The 19,202-nt window shown below is 38.4% G+C and overlaps 1 protein-coding gene across 1 annotated transcript in view; it reads right to left on the reverse strand.

Annotated features, from left to right (window-relative positions):
• antxr1c (ANTXR cell adhesion molecule 1c) overlaps positions 1–18,860 on the reverse strand; it is an 80,835-nt gene extending 61,975 nt beyond the window's left edge. Inside the window, exon 1 of the mRNA XM_061909012.1 lies at positions 18,394–18,860. Within this exon, the coding sequence (XP_061764996.1) occupies positions 18,394–18,554 (161 nt within the window). The 5' untranslated portion in view covers positions 18,555–18,860. The remainder of the gene's footprint in view (positions 1–18,393) is intronic.
• Between the last annotated feature and the right edge of the window lie 342 nt (positions 18,861–19,202).

A 19,202-nucleotide genomic window follows, 5' to 3' on the forward strand; every position in this document is an offset into this window, starting at 1 on the left:
CTACCGGTTGGACGTGCCCTAAACACCTCCCTAGGGAGGCGTTCGGGTGGCATCCTGACCAGATGCCCGAACCACCTCATCTGGCTCCTCTCGATGTGGAGGAGCAGCGGCTTTACTTTGACTTCCTCCCGGATAACAGAGCTTCTCACCCTATCTCTAAGGGAGAGCCCCGCCACACGGCGGAGGAAACTAATTTTGGCCTCTTGTACCCGTGATCTTATCCTTTCGGTCATGACCCAGACTCATAACCATAGGTGAGGATGGGAACGTAGATCGACCGGTAAATCGAGAGCTTTGCCTTCCGGCTCAGCTCCTTCTTCACCACAACGGATCGGTACAACGTCAGCATTACTGAAGACGCCGCACCGATCCGCCTGTCGATCTCACGATCCACTCTTCCCCCACTCGTGAACAAGACTCCTAGGTACTTGAACTCCTCCACTTGGGGCAGGGTCTACTCCCCAACCAGGAGATGGCATGTTATGTCATGTTAAATAATCATGCCTTTTTTTGGTGTTGCTTAACTGTTAGTTTTTACATCTCTGCTTTGTTGTTGAACATTATATTTAATTGTCAATATAACTCCTCTTCTGTAGTTTTCTAACTTGTCCGAGTTTTTAGCTACTTTTTTTTTGAGTGGGTCTCAGGCCCAGCTCAGTATTGTGTGTGAATGACAGGAAGTAAAGCTCTGACTCCCATGCAGAGAAGTCGTTTGGCCTGTTGGTTTGCCTAATGTCTGCATCTCAAGAGCCCAAACTGTAGATTTTTTTAACGGAAAAAAAACACAATCTTGGCAAAAGCATACTTTTTAGCGCTCTGCAGTTCGGAAAGTTTCTACAGTGAGGAGTTCCTGAATCGAGGTCCCACTGTAATTGGTTCAATTGTTTACCTCTAAAGTCAAAGACCCAATTTGGAAGCATTTAAAAAAGCTTGTAATTCATGTATTGTCATGTAGTGTATAAAGTCCCACAACAACTTTGACCACCTGTACATATTGCTTGTACTACGCTATATTGCCAAAAGTATTTTGCTACCCATCCAATTGATCATAATCAGGTGTCCTAATAACTTGGCCCGGCCACAGGTGTGTAAAATGAAGCACTCAGGCATGGAGACTGTTTCTACAAACATTTGTGAAAGAATGGGCCGCTCTCAGGAGCTCAGTGATTTCCAGCATATGCCACCTTTGCAACAAATCCAGTTGTTAAATTTCCTCGCTCCTGAATATTCCAAAGACAACCGTCGGCTTTATTATAAGAAAATAGATACACTGACAGAGAGGGGTCAGCAGATGCTGAAGTGCATGGTGCAAAGAAGTCACAGACTTTTTGCACAGTCAGTTGCTACAGAGCTCCAAACTTCATGTGACCTTCCAATTAGCCCACATACGGTATGCAGAGAGCTTCATGCAAAGGGTTTCCATGGCCAAGAAGCTGCATCTAAGAAAACCTCACCAAGTCCAATGCAAAGCGTGGGATCCAGTGGTGTAAAGCATGTTGCCACTGGACTCTCGAGTAGTGGAGACGTCTTCTCTGAAGTGATGAATCACTTTTTTTCATCTGGCAATCGGATGGACGAGTCTGGGTTGGGAGTTTTCCAGGAGAACGATACATTTCGGACTGCATTGTGCCAAATGTGAAATTTGGTGGAGGGGGAATTATGGTGTGGGGAGTTTTTTTCCAGGAGTTGGGCTTGGCCCCTTAGTTCCAGTGAAAGGAACTTCGAATGCTCCAGGATACAAAAACATTTTTGACATTTCCGTGCTCCCAACCTTTTAGGAACAGTTTGGAGCGGCCTCCTTCCTCTTCCAACATTACTGTGCACCACTGCAGAAAGCAAGGTCCATAAAGACATGGATGACAGATTATGGTGTGGATGAACTTGACTGGCCTGCACAGAGTCCTGACCTGAACCCGACAGAACACCTTTGGGATGAATTAGAAAGGAGAGTAAGAGCCAGGCTGACCAGGAGTGACGGGTAAATAACTCAGTGAATATATGGCACACTCACGAGCTGTATTTTTTTAGGAATATGAAATGTACAACTCTGGTCAATGAGCAAAATCATGCACAAGAGAAGAAGAACGTTTGTCTTAGCGCTGTGAGATCAAACTGATCCCACAATTCAAAATGTTTCCTGTTTCTTAGTTCCACTTAGATCGATGATGGTGACAAAAACTGATCATCACATCAGTCCTCCGATTTTGTTTAGTACAAACTGTCACTCGTTAGCCTAAAGAAGTGCTTTCTGATAAACAACGTTTGGTGCCCTTGCCGTCAACCGTTGCAGCAACTGAATTGGTCAAATGTTTTTTTGTTTTTTTTTAATTAAAGTGACACACACATAGAGGCTTCGAGGAACACAGTATCAACCCTTGTGTTTAATAAGACATTGATTTTTCAGAGTCATCCTAACTGATCAGCACCCAGACAGCTCAAACATGTCTGGTCAGTGCATTAAAAAGAAAAATGACTTCAATATCTAACAAACATAAACTTGTCCGCAAAGGATGTGTCATTTAATTGTTCTTGTTTGCATTTTACTAGTGCCTGTTATCATACACAGTCAATAAAAGTAATGTATTTTGATAAAAAATTTGTAAAATTTTAGTGGTTTGGATCAGTGGTCCCCAACCTTTTTGTATCCGCAGACCGGTCAACGCTTAATAATTTGTCCCGCGGGCCAGGGGGGGTGTCCTTTTTTTTCTTTTTCTTTTTTCTTCTTTGTCATGAAAAAGGGACGTTTTTGTCATGAAAAAGGGAGTTTTTTGTGGTTGGTGCACTATTTGTAAGTGTATATTGTGTTTTTCATGTTGATTTAATAAAAAAATAAAAAATATATATTTTTATTTTATTTTTATAAAAAATTATTCTGCGGCCCGGTGGTTGGGAACCACTGGTTTAGATCATAATAAATACAAAGTATATAATTTTAACATGGTTTGCTTGTGGAGTGGGTTGTGCAAAGTTAAGATTTCAGTGCCCAAAATTTAAGTACAGTATAGTTAACTTCCCATGAGCTCATTTTGTGTGTTTTAGTGTGGGAACTCTCCGAGTCATGGAGTATTATTCTTATTCTATTGTGGACAAGGTAGATGTCATGTCAACGAGAACCCTATGATGGGAATACAAATGTCGTACATCATTTTTCCCACATGTTAAAACGTTTTCTTTTAGTGTGAAGGACTTACAGGCAGAAGGGGAGTGAGGTAATGTGAAAAATCTGCAGGCTGTTTTGCCTGCCAGATAAAGTGTGGCAATGATTTTGCTGAAAACTTTCATCTGAGAGGCAGATTTGTGTGTGTGCGTGTATGTGTGCGTTTGTGCGTGCGTGTGTGTGTGCGTGTGTGTGTGTGCGTGTGTGTGCGCGCGCGCGCGTATGTGTGTGTGTGTGTGTAACCCGCTTCTTTCAACACAACTGCCAAACAAGTCAAAACAGTTCAGGGGTGCAAACAAGTAAGAGACATGCTGATATTGCCGATTGACTATACGCTGATTGCCAGCTAGACATTTAAAGAAATGTCCCAATCCTAACTTTATCCTGCTGAGTAAGGAAGAAACAAACACAGTGAGCCAAGTGGTTGTATTATGGAGACCTAAAGGAGGCTGACATACAAAATTGTACACTAAAAAGATGAGATAGCAAGAAAATTCACTAAGGCAGAGGAGTTTACCAACAGTTGATATTTCTACCTTAAGTTTGCAAACATATTGTCTTCCTTCCATCATCACAGTAGAAATATTAACAAAGACTCAAATGTTTTGTTATCAATAATTAATATTCTTAATGCGGTTTACTAGGGATGTTATTTGGATTTCAGAATTGAAGGTGTGGGGGTGGGGGGCACACAAAGCCAATCAATGAGCTTGTGGAACAAGATTTCATCTGAACGGCTGTTTTCCGCCTGGTACTAGTGTTTGACTAGTCTCCGTTCATTATTTTTGGATGTTAAAAAGTGTAGAGGACATGTCCTCCCATACCCCTTACTGTAATACATCCACGCTTAGAAAACTCACGATTCAAGTCGATCCGATTCTTGGGGTGTTGATTCGATTCTATATTCAAACCGATTCTTGCAAGATAGTATTTGCTTTATAATTTATAATAAAACCTTTTCAAAAAGATTACGAAAACTCCTCTTGGCTTTCAACGTACACACGCAGATAGTAAAAGGCCTAAAAATGTATTTCAAGTTTTTTTTATTGTTAAACATTTTGAATCAATTCAGACTCATAAATAAGAAACACCTTTTAGGATGTGAATGGAATTGTTAGCACCTCCGCTATTCAAGACAATCTTTTTAAATTGTGTGCTACACTTTAGTCCAGACCAACTGGTTAGAGACTGACCAACCATCAAAATATGCCTCTTGTGCATCTAAAACTTTAGATCAGAATTTTTGGACGGATGTACTCTTCATGGTTCAACTCATGGGTGTCCAAACTTTTTCTACGAGCGCTACATATTAAAAAATTAAAGAATACGGAGGGCTACTTTGATTCATTTTGTAAAGGACATCAATGTACATCACTCTATGCTTAACTATTTGTACTCCCCCTTGTTATCTTGAATGAATCTAAATTTAATTTGGACAGTTCATACTTTGCCTTTTTATATTGTTTATGTCCAATCAACTCAATGCATCCTCCAAAGTCCTGGTCAATGAGTAGATAAACAATTATTTGATTTATTTGAATGATCACTTCTATGTAAATAAATAAATAAATGGGTTGTACTTGTATAGCGCTTTTCTACCTTCAAGGTACTCAAAGCGCTTTGACACTACTTCCACATTTACCCATTCACACACACATTCACACACTGATGGAGGGAGCTGCCATGCAAGGCGCCAACCAGCACCCATCAGGAGCAAGGGTGAAGTGTCTTGCTCAGGACACAACGGACGTGACAAGGTTGGTTCTAGGTGGGATTTGAACCAGTGACCCTCGGGTTGCGCACGGCCACTCTCCCACTGCGCCACGTTTTTTTGCAATAATTTTTGTATGGTGTGACTAGTCTTTTTTTGAGTGGAATAATGTCATTCTATGGCCGTAACTTGACATAAATTATATCAAATTGTTTTTGCTTTTTAAAAACGGAAACCTAGCTCTGCTGCTGGCAGCAAAGCAGTGCACCCTATAATGCCTCAGTTGCTCAGGATATGACTAATCCAAAATTAATTCCGGGAAAATAATCAAATTACGTCCATCGTCACTTATTGTCGACTGCTTCTAAAATTTTGTATTTCCAGCGAGGCGTTTCAGAGCTCAATTGATGTCAAGCCTGTGACAATAAGATGTCGGAAAAGGCAGATGACAGCATGTGGGAAAAAACTTGGTTGGTCGACAAGCTTCGAGGCGTGAGAATGAAGCCCAAAGCCACAAAGTGTGCAAAATGGAAAAATAAAAATTCAAAAATCCCTACAGCGACCAAGATGGCTGTCTACCATTCCATCTGGGCTTATCCAGACCACCCCGGCCATGTAGCCAATGATGGTGCTTCAATTTAAATGACTGGGCACAAAGAATTGTTTATTTAAAACCACTAACCTACTTTTACAGTACGGCCATTGCTGCAGCCCCGGTCTTTACTGCACAACTGCTGAGCTAATGCGGCACATCTACACTGAACTGAAAGGAAATGTTGGGAGCAAAATCATATCAAAAGCTTCTTGTTTTCTCTTTCCGTGGCTTTAAAAAACACATTAACCTGAGTGGAAGTAATACAAACATTAGCTGTGAGATACTCCATTATAGCATGTGCAATAATACTAGTGGTACTAGTGCATCTTCCTGTCTCAACTGGTTTAATTCCTTTTCTTTAGCATTTATTTGATCAGGTTAACTATTTCATTACAACACCAACTCTTATATTATCTTAACTTATCTTATATTTCCATTTTTCACATTCCAACATGATCATTTTTGATAAATGCAGTTAAGTCAATTTGTTTACCTGTTAGCATACCAACTTTAGCATTTCCTTCAAAGCAATGCAATGCTAAGCACCGTTGAAATTAATTTGATTAATCTTGAAACTATTGCTTTTACAAAACAGCAACAATATTGTTTGATATTTTGTTTTATTATTCTCTGAGTTAAATCAATGCATCGCTAAATACAGTCAACTTAAAGAGGTCTTATTGAATTATCTTGTTAGCGTTTAGCGCCAGCGAAATAATGCTGAGTGTAGGTAAGTTATTTTGATTAACTGCTTGTATTAACAAATACTCTCATTTTCCATCCATCCATTTCCTACCGCTTGTCCCGTTCGGGCTTTAATTTATATTATTGGCTTTTTAGCAGGCTTATATGAGTATTCAACTTCAAGCGACTTTATGCAAGGTAAATGTTAGCCTGAACCAATTGTGTAACTACAGGACATTTGTTTACACTTTGGATTTAACTCTTAATTACGCTAGTTCAGCATCTCAATTTCAGAAAAGCTTTCTCTAAAGAATATAATTTATAGTCTCATTAAGCAATTCTCTGATCCAGCGTTTGTCTGAAAGAGCTCTGGCACGTTCCCTTCATGGTGTTCGCTATTAAATGCCTTTGCAGACGACTTTATGACTTTATGTGGTGCGTTTACTAGGGTGTACAGAGGCGTAGCACTATATTCTGGGCCCCCATACACAATACCCCTGAAGGGCCCCCTACTCTATCCTAAGCCTTGCCTTTAAAACCAAGTGACGCCTCTTTTTCTAACTTTAATCAATAATCCTTCAACACACCACAGTTATGTTCAATGAGATGCAAAATCGAAACTTGAACATAACTTGTCTTTCTTTTACCTTTCTTCTATCACATCATCCACGTTTCAATATATTGGTGCTGTGTGTGAATGGTCAATGGTGAGCTTTTAATGTCCGTGTTGAGGGAAATGTATGCTAGGTTTGCCTATTCCCAGGTAGAATAATCCAGTGTTTTTCAAGCTTTTATGAGCCAAAACACATTTTTTGCTTTGAAAAAATCTGAAGGCGCACCACCAGCAGAAATCATTAAAAAGCGAAACTTAGTCGACAGTAAAGAGCCGTTGTCGCAATTGTTTGACATAACTTTAAACCATAACCAACCAGGCATCACTATCCATCACTGTCACATCACGCCCTGAATTATTTTGACTTTTTTGCTGTTTTCCTGCGTGTAGTGTTTTAGTTCTTGTCTCGCGCTCCTATTTTGTTGGGTTTTTCCCTTTTTTGGTATTTTCCTGTGGCAGTTTCATGTCTTCCTTTGAGCAATATTTCCCACATCTGCTTTGTTTTAGCAATCAACAATATTTCAGTTGTTTTTATCCTTCTTTGTGAGGACATTGTTGATTGTCATGTCATGTTCGGATGTACATTGTGGACACCGTCTTTGATCCATTGTAAGTCTTTGCAGTTTTCCAGCATTCTGTGTTTGTTTACTCTGTAGCCAGTTCAGTTTTAGTTTCGTTCTGCATAGCCTTCCCTAAGTGTCAATGCCTTTTCTTAGAGGCACTCACCTTTTGTTTATTTTTGGTTTAAGCCAGTGGTTCTTAACCTGGGTTTGATCGAACCCTAGGGGTTCGGTGAGTCGGCCTCGGAGGTTCGGCGGACCCTCCGCTTCGGAGGTCAAGACACACCCGACTCATCGTGTAGATAAAAACTTCCCCCTATCGGCGTATTGTGGAAACCCCCAAACAATGTTCCCTGTAATTTTCCATCTGATTTGCAGGTGTGTAATTTGTTGTGAGTTCATGCACAGTGTTGGTTTTGTTCTTTGAACAAGGTGATGTTCATGCACGGTTCATTTTGTGCACCACTAAAAAAACATATAACTCTGTCTTGAATATGAAAAAAATTAACATTTTACTTTTCACATTTGGTGAATGTGCATATGAAACTGTTTAAGCATTAGACACCTTTTTATCTCCACGCTGCCTCCCGCTGTTTCCGACATCCACAAAGCAATTAGCTGATATGGAAGAGTATTACACGGTTTCTCTGCTGAGCTCAAGACAGCAATGACACTCAACAACAAGACATCCTTTGCAGACTATAATTACTGGTTTGCAAAAAATATTTTTAACCCAAATAGGTGAAATTAGATAATTTCCCACTTCACACCAGACTGTATCTCACAGTGGTTGAAAAACACTGGAATAAACTATTCATCATTTTTAGACATTCTTCATTTGATTCAAACCTCCTCGTTGAGCTTTCACGGAAATATGTATTTAACTTTGAAATGTATGACATTGTTGTATTATAAATGACATATTCAAATGACAGAAGAAAAAATTGTCAGACGCGTACCTTATACCAACTTCCCATTAGACGGAACATTAAAGCCAACAGTTTTTTTTTATCAGTAAGCACTGCAAAACTACATTAAATAAAATAGAAGGTTTACGTCGTAGACATACATTGTTGTCCAATCAAGTTGATTGTGTTCACACTGTAGCAGCTAGTATACAACAGTGGGTCTTAACAACAACAGCTGCAGTGGTTAGAGGCTAGAACATCTTTCAACAATTGGTTTCAATGCACATGGAAACATTTTATGGTTACATTACTCCATGATATATAAATCATGAATCCTATGTACTTTATACTCCACCCATCACACTATGACCAAGTTAAAGATGTATGAAGTCATTAGTTTTCCTTACAGCAAATTGAACGGTAGGTTACTGGCTCTTTTGGCCTCAATGCCAGTGGACTGTGACAGCTTTAGTCTTGAATTCATACATTTATTGTATCCAGGTATGCTTTAAAATGTAATAGGTTCTTTCTTGTCACAAATGGTGTATTTTTTGCATAAACCTGCTAAATATTTGATTAACTTTTACCCACTTTCAGCTTGTTGAAGGTATCAAAGCTGCTCTAGTTGTGTTAAACTTTACAATTTAAACAAACATGAGACAATTGGTGGTAGGAGGAGTACATGCTGCCACATTCCGACAACCCAGACTGAACCATAAAAGAGCTTTGCACACCAGGGACAAAATATACCTTAACAATTATTTACCATACTGAATAATGTTGTTCAGGGTTTACACTTAATGGACTTAAATGCAAGTTCTTCTTCCAGGATGCAAAGAACATCCAATGTACAATGATTTGTTTTGGGTGGATTTCTTTTTATTTTTTATTATGGACATTGGATTCAGAATGCCAATCCTTATTAACATCTACAAAACCCAAAACAAGTGAAGTTGGCACGTTGTGTAAATCAGAATGCAATGATTTGCAAATCTTTTTTTTTAACCCATATTTAATTAAATACTATGGAAAGACAAGATAATTAATGTTCAAACTGGTAAACTTTCTTATTTTTTGCAAATATTATCTCATTTAGAATTTGATGCCTGCAACATGTTTCAAAGAAGCTGGCACAATTGGCAAGAATGACTGAGAAATTCGAGGAATGCTCATCAAATACTTATTTGGAACATCTCATAGGTGAACAGATTAATTGGGAACAGGTTGGTGCCATGATTGGGTATAAAAGCTTCCATGAAATGCTTAGTCATTCACAAACAAGGATGGGGCGAGGGTCACCACTTTCTGAACAAATGCCTGAGCAAACTGTCAAACAGTTTAGCAACATTTCTCAACGAGCTATTGCAAGGATTTTAGGGATTTCACCATCTACGATTCGTAATATCATCAAAAGGTTCAGCGAATCTGGAGAAATCACTGCACGTAAGCGGCAAGGCCGAAAACCAACATTGAATGCCCATGACGATCACCCAGGCGGTACTGCATCAAAAACCGACACCTGTGTGTATAGGATATCACCACATGGCCTCAGGAACACTTTAGAAAACCACTGTCAGTAACTACAGTTCGTCGCTACATATGTAAGTGCAAGTTAAAACTTTACTATGCAAAGCGAAAGCCTTTTATCAACAACACCCAGAAACGCCGCCGGCTTCTCTGGGCGCGAGCTCATCTAAGATGGATCTATGCAAAGTGGAAAAGTGTTCTTTGGTCTGACTAGTCCACATCCCATCCATCCATCCATTTTCTACCGCTTATTCCCTTTTGGGGTTGCGGGGGGCGCTGGTGCCTATCTCAGCTACAATCGGGCGGAAGGCAGGGTACACCCTGGACAAGTCGCCACCTCATCGCAGGGCCGACTAGTCCACATTTCAAATTGTTTTTGGAAACTGTGGATGTTGTGTCCTCTGGATCAAATTGGAAAATAACCATCCTCACTGTTATAGGTGCAAAGTTTAAAAGCCAGCATCTGTAATGGTATGGGGTTGTATTCGTGCCCAAAGCATGGGTAACTTACACATCTGTGAAGGCACCATAAATGCTGAAATGTACGTACATGTTTTGGAGCAAGATATGTTGCCATCCAAGCAACGTGTTTTTCATGGACGCCCTTGCTTATTTCCGCAAGACAATGCCAAGCCACATTCTGCACGGGTACTAGACTGGCCTGCCTGTAGTCCAGACCTGTCTCCCATTGAAAATGTGTGGCGCATTATGAAGCCTAAAATACCACAACGGAGACCCCGGACTGTTGACAAGTTAAGCTGTACATCAAGCAAGAATGGGAAATAATTCCACCTAAAAAGCTTAAAAAATGTTCCCAAGCATTTACTGAGTGTTGTTAAAAGGAAAGGCTATATAACAGAGTAGTAAAAATGCCCCTGTGCCAACTTTGTTGCAATGTGTTGCTGCCATTAAATTCTAAGTTGATAATTATTTTTAGAAAAAATTTCCTCATTTTTAACATAAATATCTTGTCTTTGCAGTTTATTCAATTGAATATAAGTTGAAAATTATTTGCATATAATTTTATTCTGTTTTTATTTACGATTTACACAACGTGCCAACTTCACTGATTTTGGGTTTTGTAATTAGTGATCTTAATTGAGTACAGCAATTAGTGTCTTTTTAGCAGCATAAAATTAACACCCATCGGAACAAAGGTATACTCAAAATGATACAACTTTTTTACTCTCGATATGATAGCTATATTGGAGCCTTGAGTATTGGTTGATACCGATATTTACCTGATACCCCGCGACCGTGAGAGGGACAAGCGGTAAAAATGGATGGATGGACGATAACAGCACAAATCTAAGTCCTATACTTACTTTTACTATTTTATAATGTTAGTTTTATCAAATTAAATTACTCAATGGTAGGTATTGTTACAGGCATAGCGTAGGACAGCTGTGTTGGGGTCCTGGGTGAAATCTGAACTGACCAATAGACCGGTAAAATGAGAGAGGAAGTTGGTGGCATTAGAGAATCAGAGTGTGTGTAGCACTGGAGTGGGAAGTAGTTACTGTGAAAGTTCCCGGTGCCTGAAACTGCCTTGTTTTCAACCAAAGGAAAATAAAGTCTCCGTCCTGCATAGCAAAGTTTTGTTGTCTTTTCCACGAATCAAGCCCGTACACTCGCTGAGATGGTTACCGACTCACCAAGCTAACACAAGGGGTCAGTTTGTCCGAAACTACAGTTCAACTCTGAAAATACTGCCCAGAAAGACAAGGTAACCGTATGAAAAACGCCACCCTTATAACAGACTTCTGTTTTTGAAGTGGAGTGTTTGTTTTTTTGGTGACACCTAGTGGTCACTGTAATTAATTCGCAAATTATTTGGGATAGACCCTTGAGATGCAGCATCTCGTTTTCAATTAAATAACGCAGCAAGTGGAATGATGCGGACACGTTTCTTACTAGATACTTTCTAATACATTTCTGACTTGGAGACTATGTATCTATAATAATATAAAACTATATATTTTTGATAACTGTTTATACATACGATTGTGGTGTTTTAGATTGCAATATTACATGTCTAGCTTGCATGCTATTGTTTGCTTAACTGTTGTGTAGCTGCACGCTCCTAATAGCCTACAGTCTACCATGTAAATAACCTGCTCAGTGGCCTTTTGTTCGCCCTGAGATCGGTAGGTCGTGAGTTCAAACGCCCGCCGAGACATACCAAACACTATAAAATGACACTCAGCATCAAGGTTTGGAATTGGGGGTTAAATCACCAAGATTATTCTCAGGCGCGGCCACCGATGCTGCTCACTGCTCCCTTCAAGGGGATGGGTCAAATGCAGAGGACACATTTCACCACACCTAGCGTGTGTGTGACAATCATTGGTACTTTAACTTAAAAGTTTACCTGCTGTAAATGACTTCACTAGAATACAAGGAAATATCAAAATTTTTTGTGCTTTTTGGAGGACATTTAGATGTTAACTGGCATTGCACAAGTAAATGCGCAGCAGGACTGCTTGTATTGGAGCTCAAATCAGAAATTTTAGATGCAAGCCGATATCATCCTGTACCTGTGTTTTTTTTAGTGTTTTTTTTTTTTACCAATATCAATATCAACCCCTTCTAAAAATTATTTAAAAATTCAAGGAACTCAAGATCTAAAAATAATTGGAGATTTACAAGTCTTTTAGAGGTATTTTTGAAAATTCCTAAATCATCGGTTTTTAGAAGTGTATCTAAGTACAAGTTATTTGGGTGTGTCAGCACATTGTTACGGTCTGGAAGAAGAAGTTACCGTCAGATGAAAGGAAATTGTTTAGGATATTTAGGAAAACACTCCGGATCCACCAAAGTTAAAGCCTTCTATGAACCGGAAACTGCTAGAACACTACTGTATTTGTACTGTCCCCCATGATGCCAATTTTTCATCGCAATGGACTGAGAGGGTAACGACCAAGAAAGACGCCCCTGCTGTGAGAATGTGTCCAGTGATCACATGGATAAGACATACAGTATGGCTTCTATACAAAAGTTGTATGATCAGACGAGGAATAGATTGAGCTATTTGACCACAATGACAGAGACGTATGTTTTGGAGTCGAGGTGAGGTAAGCTAAAGAGTTGAAACTCGGACACAATTGGGTATTCCAACACAACAGTGCATTGATACGGTGACTTTAGTAGGCTGAATGAACAACCTCAATGAACTTGTGGAAAACCAACAAATTAAAATCAGCTCTTCCAATCCTGCCAAGAAGACTGGGAAAATATCTGAACAGAATTAGGCAAAAAGCTTGCTGGTGACTACAAAAAAAGTGTGGTTAAGATAAAACTTGGGGTAACCAAAAATTACTTGGGTCCTATATCCTCAATTTAAGTGTTTTACGATAAGCGCTGTCTCTCGGCTAATTGTTATACTTTAATTTGCAAGCAAACATTTGAGTTACAAGCATCCTTGCCATTAGTTGGTGTAGCAAATGTCACAGTGAACCCTGTCAAAACATCTGGTATTTTTTGCTAGCACTAGATTATAGCTAGAGATCTACATAACTTTGTTTTTCCAACCATGAGAAAGAAGAAAGTGAGTGGGAAGGACAGCGCTGAGAAGAAGAAGCGGATAATATTTGTTCAATTAAAATAGAAATAAACAAAAACATGCCTGAGCGTGTCGTACATTTCAAGTGTATTATTGCTAGTCTGCACCACACTGAAGCAGAATGAGTTTAACACCAGTCAAACCTGATCAAATTAATTTCAATTAAACCAATTAGCTTTTTCGTTAAGATACTATTGTATTACACCCTGTTTAATTTTGAGCTTGTGTACATTAAAAAATTATTCAAACTTGTCTGCAACCAATTCTTGCTTTTAAAAATAAAGATGTACTATGTCTAATCAATTCATAACAGAAAAATAATGGTTTGTATGAATCACTAAATGCCTACAATTGATTAGACATTATTTCCCCTGATGTGTATGCTATGTAAACTTTCGACCAGAACTGTACATCTTGTTTTAAATTTATGGATTTATTTAAAACCAGCTGTGTCAGTTTGCCTGACTGAATTCCACAATGTTTTGGTAGCTCATGAAACCGTAAATGTGCTCAGCATTCTCTGTTCCATACGAATACAACCTGGTTAATGCTGTGTAGGCTAAAAAAAGCAGCGCAGACCGAAAGAAAGGGGCTGAGCATAGCTGTAGGATGATTACTAATGAGCTTCCTCCTGTTTGAAGTTGAGAAGTCATGTCAAAGTCTTCTATAGAGCGGCCATTGAAGTTGGCACCACGGCCAACAATAGCGGCGACTTACAGTATAATCGCATTATTGTCAGCATGTGTCTGTGTTTAGGGAACAAAGGCAGTCAACAATGGCCTCCACATCTGGACAGCAGTCACATGTTTTTGATTTAATTCTAGTCTTGTGTGCAGCTCGTCAAACATAAATCCATGTGGTTTGAAGATTCCTGATGAAGCCATCGACCCGAGGCCCTGAGACAATAGATCCCTTTTTAAATTTCATCTACTCGGTCATTTGTTCTACAAGTTTTTGTATTTCCAGGAGTGTATTACCTCTTGGATGAATTGAGATTGCGATAAAAAGAAGGCCGAGTAGATGAGCAGATAGATGGATAAATAAATGGATTGGTAGTCAAATTGATTGACTGATAGTTAGATGGACAAAGAGATGGATCAGCAGAAAGATACAGCAAAGGAAGGATGGATGAAGAGATGAACATTGGATGGACAGACAGTTGGGAGAATAGACTGATCTGGACACGTGGATGGACAGATGGCTAGAATGAAGGATGGGTAGTTTCATGGAGATACTATTGAACGGTTGGATGAGTGGGCAGATGGTTACGGTTTGGATTTATTTCAAACATGCATCTACAGTTACAATGTAGTTCATCATCTATTACCAGTTTCTCATTAAACATGTCCACAAAGTAGTAGGAATAAGCACACCTCATTTGGCCCGTTATCTACCACTTTTCCATTCCATAACAATTTCCAACACATTTGTTTACTTCCTAAAATGTGTAACACATACAAATCGAATAATGTTTTATTTTTTTTTTTCATGTATTCATTTATTCCAGGCAATGACACAGAAAAAGGTAAACAATGTATAATTATATTACTTAATATAATGGAAAAGGGAATGTACAATATGTAAACATGATGATCCAGTTTTGCCTGAAAAGTGAGTGGTAAGAAAATATCTTATTACTTATAATATATTATATTATTATATATTATATACTTATTACTAACAAATGACACCACGACCCTAAGCGTATAATGAGATGAATAAGATTATCTCCATTTTCAATAAGGTTTCAGATGTTTATCAGGATTATTATTCCATGTACTTTTCAAGATTCAAGATTCAAGATTGTTTATCGTCATATGCACAGTTAAACAGTGTGACGTACAATGAAAATCTTACTTTGCTAGTCCACCCTTCAACAAGTCACACGGTACTTAGCTAAGAATAAAAATAAAAATAAAAATGTATATACAAAGCACAGTAAGTAACATAACATTATTGCACATTCTGGTTGACAGTCAACAGTATAAATATGGAGGTGACCTTGGGTCACAGCAGCAGTTAAAGTGTCTTTAGTGATCAAAGGTGAAAGGTGTCCACAGTGATGGTTCACAGTTCAGGGGTGGTCATGGTAGCTGTCTTTTGTTCAAAAAGATAAAAGTTAAAACGGGGTGGGAGCTAGCATTCACAAGTTAGCATTCACAAGTTAGCATTCACACTCTGGGTTTGAACAGTTTCTTAAAGTGGTTCAAATTAGTACTTTGTTTTTTTTAATTTGCTAAATCCATTCCACAAAGTGGGTTTTAAGTGTTGTACGTTTCTACAATTGTTTTAAGTTGAATTAAATATTTCTCCTCTTTTGTTGAGAAAAAATGGCTATAGTTTGCTTCGTAAATAACTTAAACTGTTGCACCAAATCATTGAACTACAATATCGTTGATTAAAAAAAATAAAGGGTTTGAATGTTCTCTATGGCCATCATTGTGTATTGTCCTAACTGACCTCTTTTGTAACACGGTGAGCAAATGAAGTGTACTTTTGTAGTTACTCCTACATATTTCTACACAATAACTTAGTTATGGTAATACTAGTAAGCAGGAGAGAATAAGGAGTGATTATGGTTCCATTTTTCTTTATTTATCATTGATGTATTTCTTGCCACCCTATGTTGTATATTTTTTTATATGAGATTTTGAGTTCATTTTATTATCTATTACAGTAATACACCCAAAAATTTATTTATTTTACCCTTTCAACATATACTCCATCTATTTCTATTTGTATTGGACTTTCTTTTCTGTTGTTACCGAAAAACATTATTTTAGTTTTACTGAGATCTTAGGATAGTCTGTTTTTGTCAAACCATCTCTTTATTTTGTTAATTTCTTCTGTTATTATTTGTATAAACTTCTGTATGTTCTCTTCTCAACAAATTCAAATGATACTAACTTTAGGATTTTTGTAACTTTACAGATGTCGTTTGTATAAGAATTGAACAATTTTGGTAAGAGTGTTGATCCCGTTGGTACACCTAGCCCCACGTTTTATGTCCTGCAGGTCAAGTAGCTTCTATCAGATAGATAGTTGGGCGGATGCATACTGTAGATGCACAATAGATTGTTGGATTGACAAATTGGTAGACTGAGAGATCGGGGTGTCCATACTACAGACCACGGGCCAGATGTGGTCCACCGGCAGCCTCATTTTGGCCCGCGAAACAGCACAATAAACAATTTCACTTGGCGCTGTGTATGTATTTCATATATAAATATCCAGGGGTTTAATTGCTGCCATTTGCCATCTGGTGGCCAATAACAATAAATCTGCCATTAATTGTAACAACAAGTCAACAAAGTACAGCACTTAGTTATATAACCCAATCCAAACAACCTTTTCAACTCACGATGCAGAAAAAAAAAATCAACCATTACAAAAATTCAACAAAAGTGGTCATACATAACACAACCTGCTCATATAACTTTTTCAATATTGTAAAAAATGCCCAATCAACAAAAAATAAACCCATTAAAATCCATTAGAAGGGATGATGGAAAAAATACCAAACACTTTCCCCCCCCTTATCCATGTTTTTGGTACTTAATCCTGGCTGCTGGATATACACACACATATATATATATATATATATATATATATATATATATATATATATATATATATATATATGTATGTATGTATGTGTGTGTATATATATATGTGTATATATGTACAGTATATATGTGTGTTTGTATATATATAATGTGCGTGTGTATATATGTATATATGTGTGTGTATATATGTGTGTTTGTATATATGTATGTATATATATATGTGTGTGTATATATGTATATATATATTTATATAGATATACACACACACACATATATATATATATATGTATATATATATACACACACACACATATACAGTCGCGATCAAAACTTTACATACACTTGTAAAGAACATAATGTCATGGCTGTCTTGAGTGTTTCAAATAATTTCCACAGCTCTTATTTGTTTGTGATAGAGTGATTGGAGCACATACTTGTTGGTCACAAAAAACATTCATGAAGTTTGGTTCTTTTATGAATTTAATATGGCTCTATGAAAATGTGACCAAATCTGCTGGGTCAAAAGTATACATACAGCAATGTTAATATTTGGTTAGATGTCCCTTGGCAAGTTTCACTGCAATAAGGCACTTTTGGTAGCCATCCACAAGCTTCTGGCAAGCCTCTGGTTGAATTTTTGACCACTTCTCCTGACAAAATTGGTGCAGTTCAGCTATTGGTTTTCTGACCTGGACTTCACCCAAAAAAAAAAAAGAGTTGTAGAAATTATTGGAAACTCAAGACAGCCATGCCATTATGTTCTTTACAAGTGTATGTAAACTTTTGACCACGACTGTATATATAGAGAGACTTTGCATGCAGTCCGCTTTTGACCCCGGCGTAATTTTTCAAGCCCAATGTGGACCCCCCGTCAAAATGTTTGGACACACCTAGAGATAGAGAGGTTAGAATGGAAGGAGGTGGAAAGATGGATAAATTGTTGAATTGTATAAAAGTATTGACAAAAAGATTCAATATAGAATAATGTTGAAGTTTTCATTGAAGCATGTACTAAACAGGACCTCTTTTGAGCAGTGGAAACGTTCTTCCCTGGCAGAGTGATCTATGCAGTGCTGAGATGTCCCTAAACCGCAGCATTTTTCCAGTGTGGGAGTACCAAGATTGGTAATGACAGAGCGATGGCAGGGCAATCTCAAAAAAAAAAGAAAAAGAGGGAGGTATACATGTGGCTATAAAATGAGAGACCCTTCTCCCACGTTGAATTTCTTTGTTTTTGAAGGGGGAGTGGGTGGATTCCAACTTGGGGTCGAGAGAAAAACATGATTGTGTCACCCAAACAGTCCCCTCTCTTTCTGCTGATTCAGCAGACCACAAGTCCGCCTACTCTGCTGCGTCACCCCACGCGCTCTGATGCAGAGATGCTCACTTTAATACATACTGTAGGCCTTCAAACAATCATGTTGATCTTTAAAATCACATTTATGCCACCCATAAAGGAGTAATGATGTTTTCCCCACTTAATATACCAGTTGGATAATTCATGACTTACTTATCAAGCACAAAATAGAGGTCAAAAGCGCCTTGGCAAGAACTTTCCTCCTCCTCTTCATCCCTGAGCTCTGGTTCGCCTCTGGCAGATGAAGAAGTGAGCAAAAATAATCCAAACAACACCAGAACAAGAGACATGTTCCACAACAATCGTGGCACCATTTCTTCTTCTTAAAAAAAGTAGTCCCTTAGTAGCTTGGATGAATAACACACCGACACAAGTGTGCTCACATCCCAGAGTCGGCTTTAAAATGAGAGGGATTCAGGAAAGACAAAAGAAAAACTGCAGTTAGAGTCTTTGTAAAATCAATCAAAAATTTAAATACTTGTTTGAGCAGCGGTGTAAAATAATAAAAAATTAGGTTAAGAAGAAGCAGAGCGTTGTTGGCACTGGGAGCCCGTGGGACAAGCTGGACTCAAATGGTCCAGGTTTCATGTTTCAGGCATGAGAAGGAGAGAAAAAGAGAGAGAGAGAGAAAAAAATTGGGTCAACATCCCTTTTTGTCCCGCCCACATCAGACTGGGAATAAGAGCAAGGCAGGAAAGGTTGAACATCTTCAAGTTTGACCCCCGGAACTTTACCACAGACTTCACTGTGTTTCCTGATCGTCACTTTTCATCCTCCTGGATCAAGTTTGCCTGCTTAGACTCGTTTAAAAAGTTCAAAGGAACACTTTTGCAATAATATGGCATGGTATGGAGAGCCTGGGATAGGCACAAGAAGGCACTTTGGCGAAAAAGCTTGGCGGTCTTCCTCATTTCTATTTTTAATGAATATTCTCTGCAGTAATAATTCATTTATAGTAGTGT

Source organism: Nerophis ophidion, linkage group LG08 (assembly GCF_033978795.1).
Source record: "Nerophis ophidion isolate RoL-2023_Sa linkage group LG08, RoL_Noph_v1.0, whole genome shotgun sequence".
In the NCBI taxonomy this organism is placed as follows: domain Eukaryota; kingdom Metazoa; phylum Chordata; class Actinopteri; order Syngnathiformes; family Syngnathidae; genus Nerophis; species Nerophis ophidion.